This window comes from Chrysochloris asiatica, unplaced genomic scaffold, assembly GCF_000296735.1.
Source record: "Chrysochloris asiatica unplaced genomic scaffold, ChrAsi1.0 scaffold00156, whole genome shotgun sequence".
Classification (NCBI taxonomy): domain Eukaryota; kingdom Metazoa; phylum Chordata; class Mammalia; order Afrosoricida; family Chrysochloridae; genus Chrysochloris; species Chrysochloris asiatica.
The window spans coordinates 7,511,066-7,535,135 of record NW_006408674.1 but is presented as its reverse complement, the minus strand read 5'-3'; the positions used below and the strand labels follow the sequence as shown (position 1 = coordinate 7,535,135).

Genomic DNA, 24,070 nt, shown 5'->3' with positions numbered 1-24,070 from the left:
CCTCTCCAGCTTCATCTCCCACCACTTTCCTCCTTGTCCTCTCTGCCCCAGGCACACAGGACTTTTATCAGATCCCTCCTGCCCCAGAGTCTTTACATACGCTGTCCTCTCTGTTTGGAGCAGTGCTGGCCACTTCTCTCTGTCCTTACCTAAACAATTCATGCTAATTTCTTATGCCTCTATTTGATACTCTATAGCGCTAGGTATTTTCTTTCCTACTATAGTTCACAAATGGAATTTTGCATTTGTTTTTTATTTTTTTCTATTTTCAACTTTTTTTTTTTTTTTAATGTTTTATAGTGAATTATGTGATAGTTTTCATGGGAGAACATCAGCTTTACATTCATCCTATCATATATCGTTTCATTGCCATGGTTATAATCCCCTCCAGGCATCATCAACCAAAAGGTATACCCTGCAAGTCTGTCCCCCAGTCGTCTGCACATAGCCCCCTCCCTCTCTGGGTCTAGAGTTCCCAGCCACTCCATCTCTCCACATCATCATCTCTGCCTCCATCTCTGGTGTCTCTATTTCTCAGGGTAGGGTCCCACACTCTGCTCTTCTCCCTTGATGGTCCCAGGGACCTCTGCTCCTGGACTGCAAAGTCAATCATTCCCCTCCTTTTGCTACAAAACTTCTACCTTTACATTTCTAATCCTCACAGTCAGTCCTGATAACAATTATTCACTACTGTATCACAAGAGACTTACCCCAACCTTCTTTCATCAACCCTGCCCAGACAGATTGGATACTACTCAGTGGAGATTCTACCTTCCTCCAAGTCCTCTGGATCTAGGCTCCCTCTTGAAAGCTTGTAAGCCAGTCACTTCTTGCCTGTGTAGCACCCCTCATTTTGGGTAGCCAATGTCCAAACTGCCCATCCCTGTCTACTCTGTGTATGGAGGGGGTGGGAATGATCCTTGCTGTAAAGATTTGTTCTCTCTTTTGAGCTACTGCATCCATAGGTGTAGGCCAAGTTCATCAAATTGTATCAGATTACTCTTATTTTCCTCTTCTTTCATCTTCTAGTTGAGCTCTGATCATCCAGTCATTGAAGCCAGATCAAGTGGGTATTATCTGTGTGGGTATTCTTATGCATATGCCCTCTTTTCTTATCTCTTCTTATCACTCTCTACTCTAGTCCTCTGTGGCTATGTCAGAATCCCCAGGTCTTGCCACACTGCTGGCCAACCAGGTCTCCACCCGGGTTCACAGGAGTCTATTGAACGTTGTAGGGCTTAGCTTGCAGCTTCATTGCTGTTTTTCCCTCACTTTCCCTTATCGGTAATGAACGTGATCACCAATCAGAGCACATGTCTGCTTGCGTATTACCATTTAGTCTTAGTCTTGGAAGGGGTTTTGCTCTGAAGGGACCCAAGCACTTGCCTTGATGTCTCCTGGGTGAGCAACTTGCTTGTTTTTGTAGTAATCAGTCGGTCTGCCTATATTGTTATTTATTTTCCAGGTTGGTCTTTCTTTCAAGAAGTATCTTCTATTATTCTAGCCGCTCCAGGCTGGTCTGCTTGTCCTTTCAAGTGGAAATTTCCCACCTGAGAAGATTCTAGATGGGGTTCAGGATTCCACCTATAATCTTAAGTAATGCAGAGGCTCTGCAGGATGCCTCCTTTACTGGGCACGTCGTAACCCCATTTTAGGTATTTCAATCAGTCCAATAGGCAGAAGACAGACTTACAAGCTTTCTATGGTGATATTTCTGGCTATTCCTTTCTCTCCCCTTCAAGTGTCTATTTTATAATGATATGCCAGGGAAACCAAGATTCAAAAGACAGCCAAGCATCTTAACATTATTTCCCCCCTTTTGCCCATTCCAACCCTGTCTCAATCCCTATATCCCAGAGTCCTGTTTTTCCAAGGTTGTGCCTACATCATTCTTTACCTCTGTCCCACTTAGCTCATGCAAATCTGCCTAATTGTTTTCCCATCCCTTTTCTTGTGTATTGCTCCCCTCCCTAGCACCCAAACTATCCTGTGTCTATTCCCTACCCTGTGCTCCACTTTCCCCTCCATCCCCTCACTCCACCTCCCACATCCTCCCCCCTTTAGTATGGGTTCTTTTTCTTAGTCTTTTACAGTAGTGGTCCTATGCAATATTTCTCCTTTTGTAACTGAGTCCTGATGTGGCACACTGTGGGCTAACGCGCCAGACTGCAGAATTATTCGAACTGCAAGAACAGTGGTTCAAGCTCACCAGCTTCTCCTTGGAAACCCTATACAGGGTCGCTATGGGTCAGAATTGATTCGATGGCACTTAACAACAACAATTTTCCTCAACATAATGTCCTCAAGGTTCATCCATGTGATGTGATAGCTTACAGCTTCCTTGTTGTTCTTCAAGGTAGCATAATATTCCATTGTGTTTTGAAATTAGCTGCTTAATGTTTCCTCCTTTCCCCAACTAGCCTATAAGCTCCACAAGGGCAGGGTCCCTGGTTATTTTTGCTTTTTCTCACTTCTACCCCTAGCTCTAGTCATGTAGAAATATATAGTAGAAGCTCAGGAAGGGTTAGGAGAATGAATGAAGAGCACTCAGGAACGTGGGATCAGAGTGGGAGTAGAGTAGAGGTATGGGCTTTTGTCATTTTTTCTGTGGGTGGTAATGCTGGGTGGGAGGTAGAAGACTGCAGTGAGAAAAGCATAAGCTTTGGAGTAAGCAGAGTTACCCACAAGTCTACACTTTTATAAAATGGGCTTATTACAAAAAAAAAGCGAATGCATATGTGGAGTGGCAGGTGTACAAATACCAGGCAATGGGCCATCTCAGTTCTCATTAACTTGGCTCCTTGAACAAACACATCTGGCTGAGAAAGCTGTAGGCTCAACCCCATAAATAGGTAGGCACCAAGGCTGGCTACTGTGACTTATGGAAGTGGGCATGTGGGGGTCAGGAGGAACCTGAAATCTCCCTGCGTGTCTGTACATCACTCACCTTCAGGATCTTGATTTGCGTGGGGTCGGTAGACCTGATGTAAAAGCTCTTCAGGTAGGGTTCAAACATACCCTAGAACAGACAGGTAGACAGACCTTGGAGCGTACCGGCAGCCCCAGGCCTGCCCCTCCTCCAAAGCCACCCATCTTCTCTGGACCCAGGGCCCAGGATCCTTCCTACCTCATCATGGTCCTCCACTTCTCAAATTCCTCCCCTCAGACATGACTATGCCTCTCTCCCCTCCCCCCAGGGGCCCTTCGGGTTCTAAACCTTGCTCCTCAGCTTGTATTAGGGCTTCCCCTTCCTCTGGCTCTGGCCTGGTCCCATCCCACTGGTCTCCTCCTAGTCCCACTAAGCCCAGGTATTCCCAACTCTTCTTCCTCCACATCCCACCCCCAACAGTGCCTGGCAGCTGTCCATCGGATGGTGAGGACAAGCCTTGATTGCATGCTCACTGCGCTCTTGATGGACCCGCCCCCAACAGTGCCCCAGGTCCCGCCCCCAGTAGTGCCCCGACACCCCCAGCAGCTATCCATCAAATGGTGAGGGCAGGCCTTGCTCGCATGCTCACCCTGCGCTTGATGGACATAGTGGCCACGTTCTGGAGGACCACGTACTGCACCTCACTGTGGAGAGATGAGTCAGAGGTCCCTGGGCCCCTCAGCTGGGGCCAGGGGTAAAGGTGGGGAGAAAAAAGGTGGGCTGAGTAGAGGGGTGAGAAGTATCAGGAGAAGGACGAGACTGGGGTGAAGGTAGGAGCAGGTGGGCTAGGCGACGTAGGCGGGGGAGAGCGCACCTGTGGCTGCGCAGCAGACGCACGAGCGCCTTGGCGATGACGCCCACCTCCGCCTTGGGTGCTAGGTGGAAGTAGAGTTGTGCCACCGCCATGACCACGGCAGCACTGCGACTCTGCAGGAGAGGTTTCGTGTTGCGCAGCAGCAGCCGGTGGTCTGGGTCCATGACGTAGGGCTTTCGGGCGGGCATTGCTGTGGTGGCAGCCTCCTCTGGCCCGGTACCCTTGGCCTCGTCCTCCTCTGAACCGTAGAAGGCTTTCTCGGGGTTCTCTTCTAGCAGGGATTCCTGGAGGAGGAGACAGGATGACCGTCTGCCCGGCGGATCTTCCCACCCATCATGCCTGGAAGCCTGGGCCCACTCACGTTCTGGGTGGGGCTCAGGAACTGGGTGCGTGCGTAGCGGGTGAGCATGCTGATGATGACGACCTGGCCCCACTCCTCAACGTCAATGAGCAGGTTACAAAGTTTCCGGTAGTTCTTATGAATCAAATCGATGCGCTCCGGGCACACTTCCTCGAAGGCCATCACCACGCTGCCTGCCACCAGCTGGGGAAGGAGCAGAGGCAGGAGGGTGAATCGGAAAGGCACACATCTTTCCTTCTTCCATCCCTGTGAACCCTAAATACGCACAGTGGTTTTGTCAGCGAGAAGCTTCTCAATGACCTCAATCAGCTGGTCCTTCTGGTCAGAGTCCAAACTGAGGGAGAAATTATTGAGGAAGATTTGTGTCCACTCCCATAGCCAGCCTTTACAATATCTGCTCAAGTCCCGCTCACCTCCTGCACCCCAAACCCTGATTATTCATAAAGAGGTGGAACCCCATCTCATTGTCCTCCATTTCAGTCAACTGTCCAAACCACCTTAAATCACCTGGAGAGTGAAACGAGGAGCTGCCTGCAATGAGACTGGGCTTCGGAACCAATACCCAGGAGTGACGGGCGTACCTGTAGAGTTTAGGGATTGCATGGGCAGCTGTTTTCCGAACATAAGGTGACATGTCTGAGGCAGCTTCCTTGATGGCCAGCATCATTATGGGCACTATGATGGGCACACGGATGCTAGAGAGGACACGTAGGGCACTGGCCCGAATCAGCTGGTTGGGGTCCTAAAGGGAGAGGTGGAAGCAAGCAAATGAGAAGGCGTGAGGTACCTTGATGGGACAAGGACACACTGTCTGCAAGTCACTATTCCCAACTACTACTAGTTTTTGCTTCCCTGCCTCCTGACATGAGCCTGAATGGTGTGCCAACACTGGGTCCTCTGGACACTATTTGGGGACACTGACTCTTGGCCCTGGCTGCAGAAATCTGATACCTCAACCAGCATGGAAATGGGTAGCTTCACTTTCAAAAAGTGTCTCATAACACTTTATGTTTCTGTATGAGCCAACCTGATTTAAGAGTGGGGTCTCTTTGTGTTTATGCCTGGGGTGATCTCCAGAAAATGTAAGCTGGTCTCCATCCAAAGAACTCATTCTTACATTCCAGTCTCCCAACAGCCACCTCTTATTCCTTCAGTGCTCAAAGCAGAGTGTGTAGATCTCTCCTCTTTGCTCCCATTATACTCTACACGCAACTGATAAGAGCATTAGATACACTGGATTGGAATCAGTGGGCTCAGGGCTATCTTCCCATTATCGTCTGCAGCAGCATCTGTAAATTACTGTTAATCTTGGGAAATGATGGACAACAGGAAAGGTACCATAATACTAAAGAAAGGCAGATGCTACCCTGATTTTCTAAAACGAGAAAAGGTAAGATTCACAAAATTATAGGTGAAATTGGTGGCAATCTCTGGTAAAATTCTAGAGTTGATTTTTCTTTCTTTTTTTTTTTAAGTTGGTTTAGAAGCACGCATTTAAAAAGCAGGAGTCTGTAGTTTCTTAGACACAAGTCATATTAAGGCAACCACTAACGCTTGCTTTTTTAAAAAAAACAAACAAAACATTGTATTAGGAAATGATTATAGGGTAACAGAGCTCTGGTGTAGCATTGTAGGATAAGCATTGGCCTGATAGTCACAGGTTGGCAGTTCAAACCCACCAGCCACTCTCAGAAACCCTATACGACGTCTCATATGAATTGGAACCGACTCAACGGCACATAGCAAAACCAACAACAACATATGATCCCAGGAAGTTGCAAAACATGTTTTCCTTTTTGATAGGGTAATCAGACTGGTAGATATTGTTGTTAAGTGCTGTAGAGTCAGTTCTAACTCATAGTGACCCTGTATAAGGTTTCCGAGGAACAGCTGATGAGTTTGAACCTCTGACCTTGTGGTTCAAACTGACCTTGAGGCCTAGTGTTTATTTGTATTTCCTGAATTGCCCTTTTTGATGTTGGTGTTTTGTTTCACCTAATATGTAAGCATTTTCAGAGCAGAATTCATGTCTATTTCATTTCTGTAACACTCACAGCCCTTTTCACATGAAAGGTGTTATTTACTTATTCCTACTGAAAAAGCTCCTTGCTGACAATGTGGGGAAATGCCAGCCAATGTACAGCTAGATGAATCTACAACTTGGTAAAACATTGTACTTGGGGCAGTTTCATTAAGAGATCGGTATCAACCTGGAATTGTGATATACCACAGGACTAAAGTCTGTTGTCCTGGTCTGAATCGTGTATCAACATCTTGGAAGAAGTCACGAAATCAGGAGAGACAAAATTAAGACTCAGAATTACTCGGGGTTTAGGACCTGTGCTCAACCAATAAAATGAAATATAATAAGATTGTGTAGGTGGATGAAAAGATCAGTTGCATAAGGAAATAGTATATTGGGAAGGCAGATTATCCTCTTGCCAACTAGAGCTTTGTCTAAGTTGAACCAACCACGTGAGTGTGCTATATGGATTCAGCTGGCCTGATAAAATGAAGGAAGAACTGTGGATGAAAGTGACTGGTTCCAGCGGGCAGGAAAGACCAGAAGACAGTAGCAACAACAACAAAGAAACCAAGTTGCAGAGGAATATATATTACATATAATATGATACCATTTACAAAACATTATTTTACATTGCTTAGGAATACATTAAAATTTAGTAAAAGAACAAAGGTATGCATATAACAGGAAAGAGAAATAGGGGCCTTTGGCTATTTGATAAACGTTTTGTTTCTTACACTGAGTATGTTGTTAAATGCCCTTGTTTCTGATTCACAGGGACCCTGTATAGGGTTTCCAAAGCTGTAAATCTTTGCGGGAGCAGAAAGCTTCGTATTTCTCCCATGGAGTGGTTGGTGGGTTTGAACTGTCAACCTTGTCAATCAGTCCAATGCTTATCCTACAGTGCCACTAGTATTTCTTCATTGAGTATTTGGGTATTCATGATATCATTCTTTACAACTTCTTTGTGAGTCTGAATAATTTATTTTAAATCACAGAAAAGTAGGGTTCAATGCACTATAGTGAATTTTGTAAAAACAAACCGATACAGTTGTCCTAAGATGGACTGGGCCGCTTTGTGGAATGACGTCCCTATCACTGGAGATGATCTGGCAGAGGTGTCTAAAGCAGAGATTGGCACAGTATGCTTCTCAGAACAAATCCATCCAGTGGCATTTTTGCAAAACAAAAAAACTTTTCTTGAGATACAGTCATGCCCACTAATTTATGGTTGCTTTCATACTGTAAGAACAAAATTGAGTAACTGGCACAGTTGGCATTGTATTGCCCCCAAACCTAAAATATTTACTTTCTGGCACTTTACAGAAAAGTTTGCTGACCACCATCCTGAGTTATCATTGCAGTGAGTGGTACTAAATGACCTCTGGCTTTCTAAACAATGAAAAGGGACAGACTGTAGAAAATACAGGAAAATGTAAAGGTTGTCTTTACCAAAACTCCAGAATAATTTTTATAAAATTTTTCAGAAATGGTCTACTTCTGATTCAAACAAAAAGGTATCTGTAGTATACGACTTTGACTTAACAGAAAAGAAAAAAAAAAAAGGTTGACCTCATTATTGAAACACTAAGAAGGTTCGAATGATGCTCCTGATGATAGAGCCCTATGAATCAAGGTTCAGAAAGGAAAGAACTGGTCTCTGATGGTTTCAAGTTAATTTGAGGGAGTGCACAATAGCATCTAGTAAATTCTCTAAGGTGAAGCTGGATGCTTTTCAGCCAGCAAGCAGGACCAGAGCAAGGTGGGCAGGAGGCCATGAAGAAGGGAATTCGAGTAGGAGACCTGAGAAGCTGCTCTTGGAGCTCTCCAGTGAGTTGGCCTTAAAGGAGTCCCTGGGAAGTGCAGATAATGTGCTAAAAGGTTGGTGGTTCAAGTTCACCCAGAGAAAGAATGGCCTTACCTGTTTATGAAAATTCAGCTATTGAAAAATCAGATGCCGTTCTGAAAAATCACTCCCTATGGTGCAAACTTTACACATATGGGGTCACCATGAGTCAAAATTGACTGATAGCAACTGGTTGGGTTTTGTTTTTTAAAATTGGGGTGGCCGTTAGAGAAGACATGAGGCAGGTCCAATTAAAAAAAACAAACCAGAATCCTGAGTACCTGTGGAGGTTCAGATACTGTGAAAGCTAGAAGGCGCCTTCAAACAGAGCTCATTTTTCCAAATAAACTCTGATAAAAGTCCGTAACATTCATTGGTTCATTAAACATTTAAAGCTTATAGGTTAGTGGGAATAATAGGCAGTAAGCATATTGTTTTTAGGTGCCATCTAGTCAGCTCCAGCTTACAGTGATCCCATGTGACAGAGCTGAACTGCCCCATAGAGTTTTCTAGGTTGCCATCTTGGTAACACATGGTTAACTGCTCAGCTGCTAACCGAAAGGTCACTGGTTCATACCCAGCAGCTGTTCTATGGGAGAAGAAGTAGCAGTCTGCTTCTATACAGATTAAACCTCTTACTGTTGAGTTGAGTAAAATTCAAAGTATTGGAATGGGGCAGTTCTACTGTGTCCTGTAGCATCACTTTGGGTTGGAATTGAGTTGGTTTTTGAATCTTTACAGGAGCAGATAACCAAGTCTTTTCTCCCACACAGCCACCGGGTGGGTTCAAACTGCTGATGTTGAGGTTAGCAGCCAAGCATTGAGCCTTGCATAATCAGAATTCCCTAGAAAGCAGAGATTTTTAGAATGAATCATGGTTAGTTGGAATAGCACTGATCAGTCCAAGCCCCTTGTTTTAGAGGGGAAGGAATATAGAGTCCCAGAGGCTTTACTGTGTATAAGTTAAACCTCAATGAAAAAGTTAAAGAAAACAAAGGTCCAGACACTCAAGTCACTGTAGAGTTTTGCTTACTTTCTGGGCTTTGTACCACTGATATCATATGTTGTTGTTAAGTTCCATTGAGTCAGTTTTGATCCATAACGACCGTGTATAAGGTTTCTGAGGAATGGTTGATGGGTTTGAACAGCAGATATTATGGTTAACATTCCAGGATTTATCCTACATTGCCAATGCATAGTTTCGATTGTGCAGTAGGACACTACTTTCAGCTCACACTTCAAATCGAAAGTGACTCTTCACCAGGTTCTTTTCTTCGCCACTTTCTTTTCCTGGCCCCCAATCTAAATTGCTGTTGTTGTTAGGTGACATCGAGTCAGTTTGAACTCATAGTGACTCTATGCACAACAGAAGGAAACACTGCCTGTCCTGTGCCATCCTCACAGTTATGTTTGAGCCTACTGTTGCTGTCACTGTATCAACCCATCTTGTCGGGGGTCTTCCTCTTTTTCATTGCCTTTCACTTTTCCAAGCATGATGCCCTTCTCCAGGGACTGGTCCTTCCTGACAACATATCCAAAGTACAAGAGACCAAGTTTCACCATCCTCACTTCTAAGGAGCATTCTGGTTATACTTCTTCTAAGACAGATTTGTTTATTCTTCTGAATTAGGTTTCCCCTGTTAGGTCTTCCTTATTATTGTCATGGGGAGTCCTGGTGTGGCGCTGTGGGTTAATGCACCAGACTGCAAAACCATTTGAACTGCAAGGTCGGTGGTTCAAGCTCACTAGCTGCTCCTCGGAAACCCTATACAGGGTTGCTGTGGGTTGGAACCAACTCAACAGCACTTAATAAGTGCTTAGATTTACTTAATAAGTGCCATTGGGTTGGTTCCGACTCATAACGACCCGGTAAAGGGTTTCCAAGGAGTGGCTGATAAGCTTGAACAGCCAACCTTAGAGTTCAAACTGACTTTGTAGTCCAGCACATTAACCTACAGTGCCACACCAGAACTAAATTATAGGTCTTGGGGAAAACAACAAAATAAAAAATGAGATCTTCACAATTAAAATACTATGGGGGATTCTGCCCACAACTCCATTCTAGCTGACATGAGTCTTTCTACTGTCCCTTGAGTGATTTCAATTTCTGTCTACCTCGGAGAACATCTCAACAACAACAATAAAGGAGAACATCTACCTCAACGGAAGTGATCAAGTATTGAAAGATGTGTATTTTTTTGATGGTAAAGGAAGACACTAGGAAGAGTACAAGTTACAAGCAACAGAGGTAAGTACTATTATATATACAATCCTGCAGTAACAATAATCTACAAGAGGATGCACAGATAGACACATAAGCTGAACTGTTATGGGAAGGAGAATGGGGCTACACCCATGAATGTGTGTATAGGTTCGAGAGAATAAATTTCTACGTATGTATTTGCCTGGAGCCTACAGGAGGCAAAATTAGGAAAACTTCTAACCTACCCAAATACCTTCAGAGAATGAGTCACTGGGCTGGAGAGTTCAGGATCATAGTCAAAAGGGACATCAAGGTCAATTGGTATAACCCAGTCCACAAAGACGACAGTGTTCCACATCTTATTTTGATGAGTAGTCACTGGGTCCTGGAAGTGGACGAGTGGACCTTTAAATACAACGATTGATCTTTCCCAATCCAGGGCAAAGGATAGTAAAGAAAAATGAAGACAGATGGAAACAATTAGTCCAAAGGGCTAATGCACTCTGCAGACCTCAGCTTTTACAACTGACCCCAGAAAAATTAGATGGGAAGGTCCTGGATAGAGTGGGAGAAAATTATGGAACAAAACTCAGAATCATAAAAAAGAGCAGGCACCAGGCTTACTGGTCAGAAAGAGACTGGTGGGACTCCTGAACTTATGGCTTTAGTTACCCTTCAGGGCTTAAACTGAACTCACCCCCAAGGCTCAATTTTCAGCCAAATAATATACAGGCCTATACGGTGAACAGTAACAGTAGGAAGGCCCACACTCCTTAGAACATTCACCATTTGAGATCAAAAGGGCAGAATTTTCCCAAGGACAAAGTTCAGATGGCAGGAAGGGTTAGGAAAGAAGGAGGGAAATTAACAGGACACAAGGAGAAAGTGGCATTATATTGTAGGGAGTGCAAACACAGACAAGAGACAAAATGTGTATAAACTGTTGAATGGAAAACTGATTTTCTCTGTAAACCTTCACAAAATTCAAAATAAAAAGATTGTTTTTTTAAAGGAGGTATTTTCAATATGCTGAACTTCTAAGACAAGCTAATTATTTTTTTCTGGAGCCAAAGAGCAGAAAGACAGATACGTTTCAACTGTAGAGGAAGGGTTGTCTGTATTGAACTTATTAAGAGATGGGAATTTCACAGTTTGTTTGATAAATATATATATTTTTGTTCTCTGTGTTAACCCTGGTTAACATATATGTTATGCTCTGGTGGCACTGTGAGTTTGGCATTAAGTTGCTATGTACAAGGTTGATGGTTCAAACCCACCAGTCACTCCTCAGGTGAAAAGATGAAGCTGTTCCCATAAAGATTTATAGCCTCAGGTACCCTCTATAGGTTTACTATAAGTCAGAATTTATTCAATAGCAGTGGGCTGGGGGTATGGTAACCATGGAAGGTCCCTGGTGGCACAGTTATTAAGCATTTGGCTGCTAACCAAAATCAGTGGTTCAAACTCACCAGCCCCTTAGTGGAAAAAAACATGGCAGTTTGCCTCAATAAAGATTACAGTCTTGCTCAGTAGGACCTTGTCTCCTAATTTGCATAGTAATTGACCAATCCTTGAAGGGTTTTCACACCTTATTTGCTTAGTGAACTGTTCAATCCCTTCACAAGATTGTGGCCTAGCAAACCATTTTGCAGAACTACAAACCCAGGGGCAGAAAAAGACACATAAAAACCCATTGCACTGCAGTCTGCATTGAGCTTTGAGCCCGTTTGGAATGTATCTACATAGGTTCAAATTTACAATAATAGCTTAAAAGATTAGACAGGAAATTTAGAGGGCAGTGAGTTTATATTAATGAGGAAGGAACAACTTGAAGAATATAATCAGTGTAACTAAATTGTACATGTAGAAAATAAATTTGTGTATATTCTGCTGAATGTATACAAATCAATTATATCATACAACAAAATCAATTATATCATAAAAAGAAATTATGAGGCAGCTCTAGTCTGTCCTACGGGTTACTACGAATCTAAATTAACTCCATGGCAGTGGGAATTTGGGGTTTGGTGCTGACCTTAGAACCCAACTGCCATGTGAGGCAACTCTTGTTGTTGTTGTTAAGTGCCCTAGAGTTGATTCCGACTCCCAGTGACTCTGTACAGGTTTTCCAAGGAGCAGCTGATGGGTTTCAACCACTGACCTTGTGGTTAGCCGTCCAGTACTGATTGTAAGGCATCACATTGGATAGTAAACTTTGTTGTTTTCCTTTCTGAGGAGCTCAGGTATTCTAAGTAAACCTTCTTGTCCTCCTTACCAAATTCTAGGTGAAAAAGGTTCCCATAGTCATAGTTGGCTACAGACACCTGGACTCCGTGTACCTGCCAGTGCCAAGACACTGATGGCCAGAGGTGAGGAGGAATCCAGGTCAGCAGCTCCCTCACAGAATCCTGTCTTACCCGGGTTGATTTCTATGTCGCTGTGAGCCACAATGAACACCTTTATAGCAATGGGGGTGAGGCAGAGGGGTTTTCTGTTGTTAATGTCTTAAATGGCAACCATTATCACAGGTTTTATTATTTGAGTGGGAGAGCTAGGTTCCTGGGCACCCATTTCATCTCTTCCACCCCTTCTTGAACCTGGCCTCCACCCTGAGGGTCTTACTGGTCCTCCCCTCTCACTCTCCACCTCCCTTCTGTGGTAGACAGGAAGGGACCTCCAGACTGCCTCCCCTCTGCTCATGCTTGTGGCATCTACCTGGGTTCACTCATCTAGTAAAGAAACAATGAGGCCCAAGCCCCAGAGAGCCAAACTGAGATGTCTCACCTTTAGTCCACGCTGGAAGGTGGAGATGGACAGCAGGGCCAGGTCTTGTTGCTCCTCTGCGTAGCGCACCAGGTACACATAGACAAGCTTTTTCACCTTGGGAGAGAGCAGGTTTCTAAGCAGGGGCTGGTGTTCCTGTTCCCTGGAATGTCATCACCCTAACTAGCTGCAGTGTGTGTCGGGGGGAAAGTTTTTCCCATGAGTGAATCCTGGGTCATTCATCCTGACCCATATGAGTGCAGAACTGTCTTCTGGGCCCAAGGACATTTCTGAGTAGGTCAGATCCTAAGGAGCTGAATGATTCTTCTCCTCACCCCCAACCCAGTTGGGCTTATTGCTGGTAGAGGAGGTGATCGGGAGTCCTCACTGGGTAGTGCTTACCTCTATGTTCTTACAGGCCACGTTCTTCACCACGGCAGGAAAAAGGTCTGAAGCATTCTTTCCACGGGCAATCATCTAGGGTGGTAGGGTCAAGGTAGGGAAAGAGGGAGCAGGGCAGAGGTACAGCACTGATTAGGGGAGGGTCCACAAAGAGCCAGAAGGAGCTGCTCTCTGACACCCAGATCACACTCCCAAGGAAGACCTCTCCTTCCGCCACATACCGCCACAATCCTCTTCATGGCTTCCAGCTTGAGCGAGTCCTTGTTGGTATCCAGCATTTCCTTTAGGTCATCATGCCTGGTGGAAGGTACAGGGATCAGCTGAGGTCACAAGGGTTGAGGGGCAGTGGGGGGTCAATCAGGAAGACTCAGGCAGGTAGAAGGAACACAGGTCTGAGAAGGTTCAAGCAGGACATCCCAGTAGAGAGGGACCAGAATGGGGCGGGTGATGATGGTGATAGGTCAGAGGGCTTGGGGTTGGGAGAAGCATGTGAGTCAGCAGACATAGCAGAGGAAGGGTTTGGGGTAGAAAGAGGTATGGACCCTATTCAAGAAACAGGGCCAGTTGGGTGGATGACACGAGCATCAGGGTAAGAGCAGGATGTCCTTGTCCTGTCTGAATGTGTTTTCAGGCCTTGACCCCACAGACCGAACTGATTCCAAGGATGGGATGAATCCCAGAGATTCCACAGATGGATGGTCTCAAAAAAGTCCACCTCTGTCAGTCACCATTCAAGGAAGTTATCAAACTAAAGGTGGCAATGGGGTTTATTTATGTGCTGGAGAGTCAGTTGGTTCTGACCCATAGCGACCCTACGTGGGTTTCCGAGGAGCGACTGGTAAGCTGGACCCGCCAACCTAGAGGTTCAAACCGACTTTGCAGTCCAGCGCATTAACTCACAGCACTACACCAGGACTCCAAAATCCTAATAGGAGGCCTAAATAAGATTTGAATAAATTTTGTCAAACTTTATGAAGAAAAAGTCATCTGGGAAAACTAATCAGTAAACTAAAAAAAAAAAAAAAATCCACAGAATATTTTGGAGAAAAGAAGAGAACAATGAGAGTTCACCTTACAGTACTTCAAAACATCAAACAACATGACAACAAAGAAAAAGTCAAAGGTCATAGGGAGAAATTTCAGAAATGGATCGAAGTGGATACATTGTTGTTGTTAAGTGTTGTTGAGTCAGTTCCAACACATAGCAACCCTAGGTACAACAGAACAAAACATCCTCGGGTACTATGCGATCGTCACAATTACTGCTATGCTTTACCTATTGTTGTGGCCACTGGGCCAATCCATCTCATTGGGGACCTCCCTCTTTTTCCCTGTCCTTCCACTTTATCAAGCATGATGTCCTTCCCCAAGGATTGGTCCTTCCTGATAATATGTCCAAAATATGAGAGATAAGTCTGGCCATCTTCGCTTCTAAAGAGCATTCTAGTTGTACTTCTTCCAACTCAGATTTGTTTGTATTCTGGCAGTCCCTGGTACCATTAATATTCTTCTCCATCACCATTAATGCTGATACATATAGTGTTTCTGAGGCTGCAAATCTTTATGGGAGCAAAAAGCCTCATCTTTCTCCCAGCAGCAGCTAGTAGATTTGAACTGCTGACCGTGAGGTTAACAGCCCAATGTGTAGCCCATGACGCTACCAGACTCCTTCCTAGGCACATAAGGAACAAATAACCCACCGTGGAAGAAAGAACTTTTTTTCTTTTTCAGTAAGTGTTATTGGGGAAACTGCTATGCAGTAAAGAATCTTAAGTTCTGCACATACTTCCTGCCCAAACCAATTCCACATCGGTTTAGTTAAATTGTTTTTAAATGCGGAAGAGGAATGGTGAAGTTTTATTTTCAAGGGTCATGAAATTATCAGTGACAAGATGGATGGGTTTCATTTTTTTAAACTTGGGTATGATAAACACTAAAATTACGAAGTAAGGTGATGCAAAGGAGGCCTGGTGGCACTGAGCACTCAGCAGCTAAGTGAAACGCCAGTGGTTTAAACCTATCAGTGGATCTGCTGTAGGAGTATGTGGCAGTGGCTTTCCATAAAGACACAACTTTGAAAACCCCTATGGGACAATTCCATTCTGCCCGATGAGGTAACTATGAGTCAGAATAGCCGTGATAGTAAGGGGTGAGATGGTACGAATGATTAACGTGCTCAGCTGCTAACAAAACAGTTGGAGGTTCATGTCTACCCAGAGACACCTCAGAAGCAAGACCTGGTGATTCACTTCTGAAAAATCAGCTACTGAAAACTATAGAGCATAGTACGGCTCTAACACTCCTGAGTTTTCATGAGTCAGAACGAACTCTATAGTAATTGTTTTTTGAAGGCAACAAAAGGGAAATATTTGGGGTATGACGGGTGAAATAGATAAAGATCTGATATAAATCTATGTAGCGTAGTGGTTATGAGTCAGGCTGCTAACCTCAAGGTCAGCAGTTTTAAACTACCAGACATTACACTGGAAAAAGATGAAGCCTTCTGCTCCTGTAAAGATTTACAACCTCAAAAACGCTATGCAGGGTCGCTATGAGTCAGAACTGACTCCACGGCACACCGTCACCACCACATCTGGTACTCACTGCCAAGGCTATCACAAGCTGACCCCCCATCTGTTTGCCCCTGTAGGTACATGCAGTCCTGGGCTGATGCTCCCTACTCAGGTGGTGGAGCACAAACTGGCATTCCTTGTCTAGGCACCTTTGTGCAATGAGCAACCCACCCAACCATCCTTAGAGGTCCTGGGACAGGTAGTCAAAAAAGCGAACAGAGAATTTTCATTAAACCCATGGAAAAATGTGTTTATACCCAGCTGATGGGGTTGTAGAACAACTAGTACATTGCTATGTCGCCCAAACAATTCCAAAGTGTGGTGACTAGCTGTGTGGGGACTTGAAAACCCTTGTAATTTCCCAAACCATGCTCTGTTCACACAATGAAAGCCTCCAGCCTGCACACAGATTTTGACCCAGGTGTGAGAACCTGACTTTGGGAAGGATCATCAATGGTACTTAAAAAGCTACATGTGTATAGTTAGTGAAACATTCAGAAGCAATCGAAAGTCAGAAATTGGGAGTAGCAATATTAGAAGCAGGACAACAGTCACAAAGAGGCCATTGTAACTGCTGCTGATGCTAAAAATGCTTATGTGACAAGTGCTGAGATGAAAAGAAGAACCCAATTTAAATGCCCCAGTCACTGCGCTGTCGAAATACACGAGCGCCTCTTGGATAAAATCACCAAAGACAGAAGGTAAGAAGCTGATGCCTCAAGGATTTCAGAAAGTGTCTTTTCTGAAGAGATTTGTTCATGGAAAGCAGACTACAAAGATGCCTTCTAGAACCCAGAAACCTCACAAGCCTCCAGATGAGAGTAGAAGAAGGTATTCAACCCTGGCCATGTAGTACTAAAATTTGCCGACATGAGGGGATGCTTCTGAAACTAGAGGGTACCTTCTAATCTCCCATGGACAAGCCAGGGTCAGAAGACAATCACCTTGTCACCTCCCCATTCCCTAAGGGGAATCTGGAGTATATACAGTTACAGACCATTGGTTAGGCCTGAGTAACACTGAGGATCTGAGAAGAATGGCAGATCTGGGCACAACCTCCCTCAATACACACACACCACTGTACCCTCAGAGCCCCTCACTCACACACTCATACACCCACAGTCAGACACCTACATACCCTAACACCCTCACCAAACACATGAACCACCGACACACCCCTACCACCCACATCTCCCCTAGAGACACACCCACCATACTCATAACCAACCAGGAACCAGTTGCTGTTGAATGCTTTCTAGTTCATGGGAATCCCAGGTGTGCACCACGGGGTTTACAATGACTAATGTTTGGCCTTCTCCCAGGGCACCACTGGATGGACTTGTACTTCCAACCTTTCGCTTAGCAGCTGCGCATTGCCATTGTTATTGTTGTTAAGAGTCAGTTCCAACTCATTATGACCCTATATAGGATTTCTGAGGAGCATCTGGTGAGCTTGAACCACCAACCTTTTGGTTTAAACTGACCTTGCAGTTGAGCACATTAACTCACAGCACCACACCAGGACGCCCATTAGCTATTAAACGCCCATAAAACCCTACCACAGACACACCTACAAACCCCACAAACACACTCATAGACATACCTCCCTACGCACAGATCTACTCTCCATTCATAAGCACCCACACACCTATAGATATTCACACAGCTTACTTACACACTCCTACAAACACCTGCAAACACACCCACTTTCCTAGATGTATATGCACACCATAAACATGGGAGATTCAAAAAGTTCCTGGATAAATTGAATGAAAAGACAATGGAATTTTCCCATAAACTTTTTGAAGTCCCCCTTGTACAGCTTTTTGACAAACTTAGTCATTCATCTCATTCAGCAAAATGGTCAATGGAGTCCTATTTGAGATTCTTGGTGATAAACTCAGGCTTCTAAGATCAAATGGAATCCTGGTGTGCACCATAGGATAAGTGCTGGACTGCTAACCACAAGGTTGTCTGTTCAAACCCACCAGCCATTCATTGGAAACCCTATTCAGAGTTGGAATCACTTTGATAACACTTTAACAACAACAACAACATCAAGCGTAGTGCTTATGAGTCAGGCTGCTAACCTCCATCAGAGGGGTCTGGTGGGTATCACTACAAAGGCCCAGTGTCCTCATCTGTCAACTGGGGCTAGCTTTCCACTGGCCTTCAGTGGGATGTGGCCAGAGTCTCCCCAGATTCCTATAACTCTGGCTATGCTCCAAAGTTGACTTCTTCACACCCAGGTGTCTCTACCTCACCCACAAATGCCATAGACCTGTGTCAAATGCATAAGCCCCAGAGCATGCACGGGGCATCCACACCATTCCCACTTACCCACTCAAGCACAAACATCCTAGGCCACTGAGGACTCCTGGCCTGAGCTGGGGGAACTGAGGGAAGGGAGGGGCCACTGGGTGTAAAGCAGAGTACAGGCCGGACTGATGATCAGACTGAGGACACTCCACCCCCGTATCCCCAACGCAGACAGCAGTACCTTTCTGGGGTAGAAAGGACCACTCTGGAACTCCCCATTCTTGCTCCTACCAGCTTATATTCCAAGAGGGAGAGGAAGGGAGAGATAGCCAGCAACACTCTAAGGCCATGAAATAGGAGCCTCCCAGGGTCAGATCCCTTTACATGGCTCTCCCGCTGATCTGACCACTGGCCTGGCCTTAGGGACCTCTCCTGGGGTGCTTAGAGACAGCCAGGGGATACAAGACATTTGAGGCCAGTCATACTCACTGGCCTAACCTACATCCCACCCCCATCTCCCTTCCCCATCCAAGTTCCAACTTGAACACTGAACTCAGTGTGTGTTTTATCCTGTTTCCCAAAACTTCACCGACAGCCTACCCAGCCAAGGTCTAAGGAGAAGACAAAATCAAGGTGGGACCTCAATTCTCAAACCTTCTTCTTCTCCCCTCAGAGTCTGTGCTAGGGGAGGGAGGTTATATTCTTCATCTGTTCCCACTCACACTCTCAGCCCTCATACTGTACCCAAGCCCATGCCCCCACACCACCCCCCTTCCTCACTCACACATACACAGAACCTGCACCCTAACTGCCAGCCCAGTCCTCCTCCACCTGAGGTGGGCTTGTAGGAGTCTGGGTTGGCAGTGACTCTGGCTGTCCTGGCTCACTGGGGTCCCAGGGGTCCCTCTATACCGTAGTGGTTGGCTCTGGCTCTGGCCCTGACCATGCTCTGGGCCAGTTCCTTCCAGGGAGGCTTTTGGGGTGGCATCTTCCTCTGGGATCTGCAGCCACTGAAGCTCTTCGGGTTGAAGGGCCTGATACCAGGGTGGGGGCCCACCTTCAGGGCCCAACACAGGGCTGGCAGCCTCCTGATCAGCCCCACAGGCCCCCCTGGCCCCTGGCCTCACCACGGCCCCTGGGAGCTGCAGGAATCGCTGCATCAGGTGCTAGTTCCTGCTCAGGGAGGAGACTGAGCTGACCAGGGAGCAGGGGCTGGCCAGTCATCCTTGCTGTCACCAGATGGCCTGCCCCTGAAACTCAGAAACCAGACACTGGCAAGGAGGAAGGCTCTGGTTTCCTCCCAAGTGCTCAGTGGCCAGGCCTCAGGAGGGGGAGGAGGGCAGAACTGGGGAGTAGTTCTGCACCAGTCTCCAGGGACGGGACTAGGAGGTCAGAGAGTTGACCCAGTTAGAGGTGAAGCACACAACTGGATCTCAGCCTCCCATACCTGTGCTTCCTCAGGACTTACATACCCTTCTCATTCTGACCCAGATCCTCTTGATCCTCACCTGCCTCACAATCAGCGCCTTGGTTTCTTGCCCTTATCAACCTTCTGATCATTCCTTCCTTCCTACCTGGTCTAGGCCCTGGTCCATCCCTCCAAATGCTCTCTTGTCCCACTGTCTTCCAGCACCTTGCCATGAGTATTCCATATCCCCTTACCCCTCAAGTCTCCACTCACAACCTTGCCCTCACTCTTACCAAAATTTCACTGCTTGCTTATCACAGAAAATGAAAGGCCTGAGACAAAATCCTTTGCAGCAACGTGACCTAGACTCACAGACATCTACACTCTCTGCCCTCAGGGGCAGAGCCCTCCCATCCAATAGTCATGCTCCTCTCCCATCAACTCTAGAGGCTTTTACTATTCCCTTCACTTTCTCCCACCCTACAGGCTCCTTCCCATCAGCAGTTAAACTTGCTCTAGGCTTTCCCCTTATAACAACAAGCAAATAAAAATAACAACAAAAATACAGTAACTAAACCTCTTTCTCTTTCAGCAGTACTTTCTCACTCCCCTTTATCGTAAAAGATTTGTAAGCAAAATTATCACCTAGTGCATTTTGTTTACCTACTATTTGATCCTCTGTTCATTTTACCCTGGCCTTAGATGCTGATGAATTTTGACTTGAAGGGTCAAGATTTACATTTAAATGGTCAGTCAAAACAAACAAAAATCTATATGGTTAGAAAAAAAGAATGACAACCAATCTAGTTGCCACAAGGTCACCCTGTGTATCAGAGTAGAACTGTGCTCCACAGGGTTTTCAATGGTTGATTTATATATATACTTGGTTAAAGAAAACAAATATGATAAAATGTCAACAATTGTAAAATCTAGATGAAGCATGTTGTTGTTGTTAGGTGCCATCAAGTCAGTACCGACTCATAGCGACTCTATGCACAACAGAATGAAACGTTGCCCGGTCCTGGGCCAACCTCACAATTGTTTCCACGCTTGAGCCCATTGATGCTGCCACTTTGCCAATCCATCTCACTGGGGTCTTCCTCTTTTTCTGTGACCTTCCACCTTACATTATTGCATTATTCATTCAACTTTCCTGCAAGTTGAAAATTGTTCATAATAGAATTTGGGGGTTGGGGGGGACAACCTTTTCTTTCCTTGTTTTACTTATCCTCATTGGGCAATGACACTACTGACCACTTCCTCCCTGAAATCAACTTGGGACTTGTCTGAATCTATTTTATACATTTTCCTTGGGTGATCTTCATTTCCTTTTGTGGCTTTGATTAGCATATACATGTTAATAATTCCCTAATTGTCCTGGAGTCCTGGTGTGGCACTGCGGGTTAATGCGCTTGACTGCAGAGTCAATTTGAACAGCAAGGTCAGTGGTTCAAACCCTCCAGCCGCTCCTTGGAAACCCTATACAGGATTGCTATGGATCGGAACCGACTTAATAGCACTTCACAACAACAACAATCTCTCTCCTAGAATCCAAATCCTATAGCCAACTCCTTGGATGTCCCACAGAGTCAACAGTTTCAGCATGCCTATAGTTTGACTCTAGTCCTGGTGTGGCGCTGTGGGTTAATGTGTCAGACTGCTAAGTCATTTGAACTGCAAGGTCAGTGGTTCAAGCTCACCAGCTGCTCCTTGGAAACCCTATACAGGGTCACTATGGGTCAGAATCAACTCGACGGCACTTAACCACAACAACAACAACAACAAATAGTTTGACTCATGTATTTTCCCCAGATTTGTTTGTAACATCTTTACTTCGAGTTACCATGAATATGGCCATCATGTATCCAGTTGCTTGAGATTTGTCCTTGTCTCCCCCAGTCTCCTTCCCTCATCCAATTTATTATCAGGTATGTGGTTCCTACCTCCACTCACTGCCATCTAGTTGATTTAGACTAATATCAACCCTAAAGGACAGAACAGAACTGCTCCACAGGGTCTCTGAGACTGTACATTTTCACAAGAGCAGACAACCTGATCTTTCTCTCATGGAGTGGTTGGTGGATTTGAACCACTGACCTTGTGATCGGCAGCCCAATTCAATTAGTAACCCACTAAGCCGCCAAGCCTTCTTCTACTTCCACAATGATACTCAAATCCTCTGCTACTCCTATAAGCAAGGGAACCATCAATCTAGACTGTCAATTTCAACACACCTCTCACTTTGTCTCTGCTGCTTGGTCCAGCTCACCTTCAGTCACTTTGTAATTGAGCCTGTGAACCTTCTAAAATGTAAATCTGATAACCCTTCAAGAGTCCCACTGTGCCACCTTGCCACTTCCCCATCCTAGTTTTGGTCACTCCAATGGCTTGCACTGTGATTCTGGCCAAAGTGTACTTGCATCCATAAAGTCTATGGCCTAGTGCTCCTTCATCTCCCAACCTTTGTACAAGCTATTTGCCTGGAACAACCAGGCATTCAGTGTCAGGACCTCATGTGTTATAGTGTAGAATTGCTCCATAGGGTTTTCTTGGCTGTAATCTTTAAGGCTTTTTTTCCATGGTGCCACTGGGTGGGTTTGAACTGCCAATCTTGAGGTTAGTAGTTGATTACAAACCAGTTTTCACAACTTAGGGAACACTAGACTTGGCACCAAAACAAAACAAAAACAAAAACAACCTATTGCCATCTACTCTATTCCAACTTGGCACAACAGCTCTGGTAGCATAGTGGTTACGAAAGGGCTGCTAACCTCAAGGTCGGCATTTCGAAACTAGCCATTCCACGGGAGAAAGAGGAGGCTTTCTGCTCCCGTAAAGATGTACAGCCTCGGAAACCCTGTACAGGGTCACTATGAGTCAGAACCTACTCCATGGTACTTAACAACAACAACAACATAGAGTACAGTAGAGTTGCTCCATAGAGTTTCCAAGGCTGTGAATTTTTTCAGGCTCAGACAATCCAGAAGCTGATGGGTTGGAACCGTGAACCTTGCGGTGCTAACTAACCGCTTAGCCCACGGCACTACCAGGGATTCTGGACTTGGAGCAGTAGACTCTTAATAAATGCTTGTTTCAGAATTTAGGAATGAAGAACGAATGAGAACCTAAGGTTGGGGTAAGAGTGGAAAGCTGAAACAAGGAACTGTATGTAGGAGCAAGGTAGGGAAGGGAAGTGGGAGTTCCAGATGGGAGGCTGGGATGCGAGCAGAAGGACCAGGAGGGAAACGAATTTGCAGGGGAGACCAGACCTGGGAGGTTCTGGGTCCAAGCTAAAGGCTCACCTTCCCAGACAACCCAGGCTCAAGCTCGCCCACAGAGACCCCTCCTCCACGTTGTTTTGGAGCTTACCAGGCCTCGCCCAGAAGAGGCGGGCAACCTCTGATCAAACCCCTCAAACCGGGGAAACACCTGGGTCCGGCGGGTGGCTGATCTTTGGCCTCTCCCCGACTGGACTCCAACCTCCCTACCCCTCCCGGGTACCTGGTCTGCCCCTCCAAGGTAGGGTGCTAATGTGGAGGAGGTGGGGGGGAGGGGTTAGAGGAGTCGCGCCGGGGCCTGCCGAGGGTGGTGGTCTGGGCGGGCTTCCGGGCCGCGCAGCCGGGGCGGGGCCAGGGCTGGGCCGCGGCGGGCTGGGTCCAGGCGCTGTCCATGGTGCCAGTGCGGACCTGCCGAAGCCCGGCCCAGGCGCCTGTGTGGAGGCCCGGCCTTACTCCGAACCTCTCGGCGAGCTCCCTCACCGCTTGTAGTCGGAGGAGAAGATGCCACCGCTCGCCGGATCGTGACCATACTCGGGCTCCCCGGGACCGGCAGAACCGCCCTTGTCTTCGCTGTAGGCAGGAGCGGCCGACATGGAGAGACCAGAAGAGAGCTTCTCTGCGTAGAAGGCTGCGCGGTCGGGGTTCGGCTGAGGCCGAGAAATGGAGCGCAGGCGGGACCGACGAGGTCGGCAGCGCGGCCCGGGCTCTGCAGAATCCGCAATCTACGGAGGCGGAGGCTGTGCGCGGATTTATCAATCAGGCCGGCTTGTTGAGGTTCTTAAAGGCACCGGCGCCGGCGGGGCGGAGGGCGTGTCCACGAAGAAGTGAAGGGGCGGTGCAGCAAGGACTAGCCCCACCCCAATCCTCAGAAATCCCCTCCTCCCCTAAGGACGGTTCAGCCCAGCAGCCTCCAGGTCTGGGGGTAGACTGGCGATGGGAAGCCATTCGAAGAGTGCAGACCACCTACCCCCATCCCTTGATAACCTAGACTTGCAGAATGAACTGTAGGGGTTCCGCTTATACCAGACGTGTGCGTATGTTCACCCACACATCTGGAGGAAGGGAGAAAGCTAAAGGGATGATTACACCCGCAGACGAGGATGCGAGGGCGGAAAGGAGGCACCGAACACAGAGCTCATCCTCTCTCTAACCCCACTTTTCCTTCAGAATCTGGACCCTGGTTTCTCAGTGGGAAGCTGAAGGCTTCCTGG

At 46.3% G+C, this 24,070-nt stretch overlaps 1 protein-coding gene across 1 annotated transcript in view; it reads right to left on the bottom strand.

The window, feature by feature from the left end:
* AP3B2 (adaptor-related protein complex 3, beta 2 subunit) overlaps window positions 1–23,452 on the bottom strand; it is a 37,608-nt gene extending 14,156 nt beyond the window's left edge. The window contains exons 1-10 of the mRNA XM_006870954.1: window positions 23,340–23,452; window positions 13,563–13,638; window positions 13,342–13,416; window positions 12,961–13,056; window positions 4,686–4,846; window positions 4,372–4,438; window positions 4,105–4,287; window positions 3,744–4,027; window positions 3,519–3,573; window positions 2,948–3,019 (exon numbers count right to left, since the gene is read on the bottom strand). Coding sequence (XP_006871016.1) covers window positions 2,948–3,019; window positions 3,519–3,573; window positions 3,744–4,027; window positions 4,105–4,287; window positions 4,372–4,438; window positions 4,686–4,846; window positions 12,961–13,056; window positions 13,342–13,416; window positions 13,563–13,638; window positions 23,340–23,452 — 1,182 coding nt within the window. The remainder of the gene's footprint in view (window positions 1–2,947; window positions 3,020–3,518; window positions 3,574–3,743; window positions 4,028–4,104; window positions 4,288–4,371; window positions 4,439–4,685; window positions 4,847–12,960; window positions 13,057–13,341; window positions 13,417–13,562; window positions 13,639–23,339) is intronic.
* Window positions 23,453–24,070: the final 618 nt, after the last annotated feature.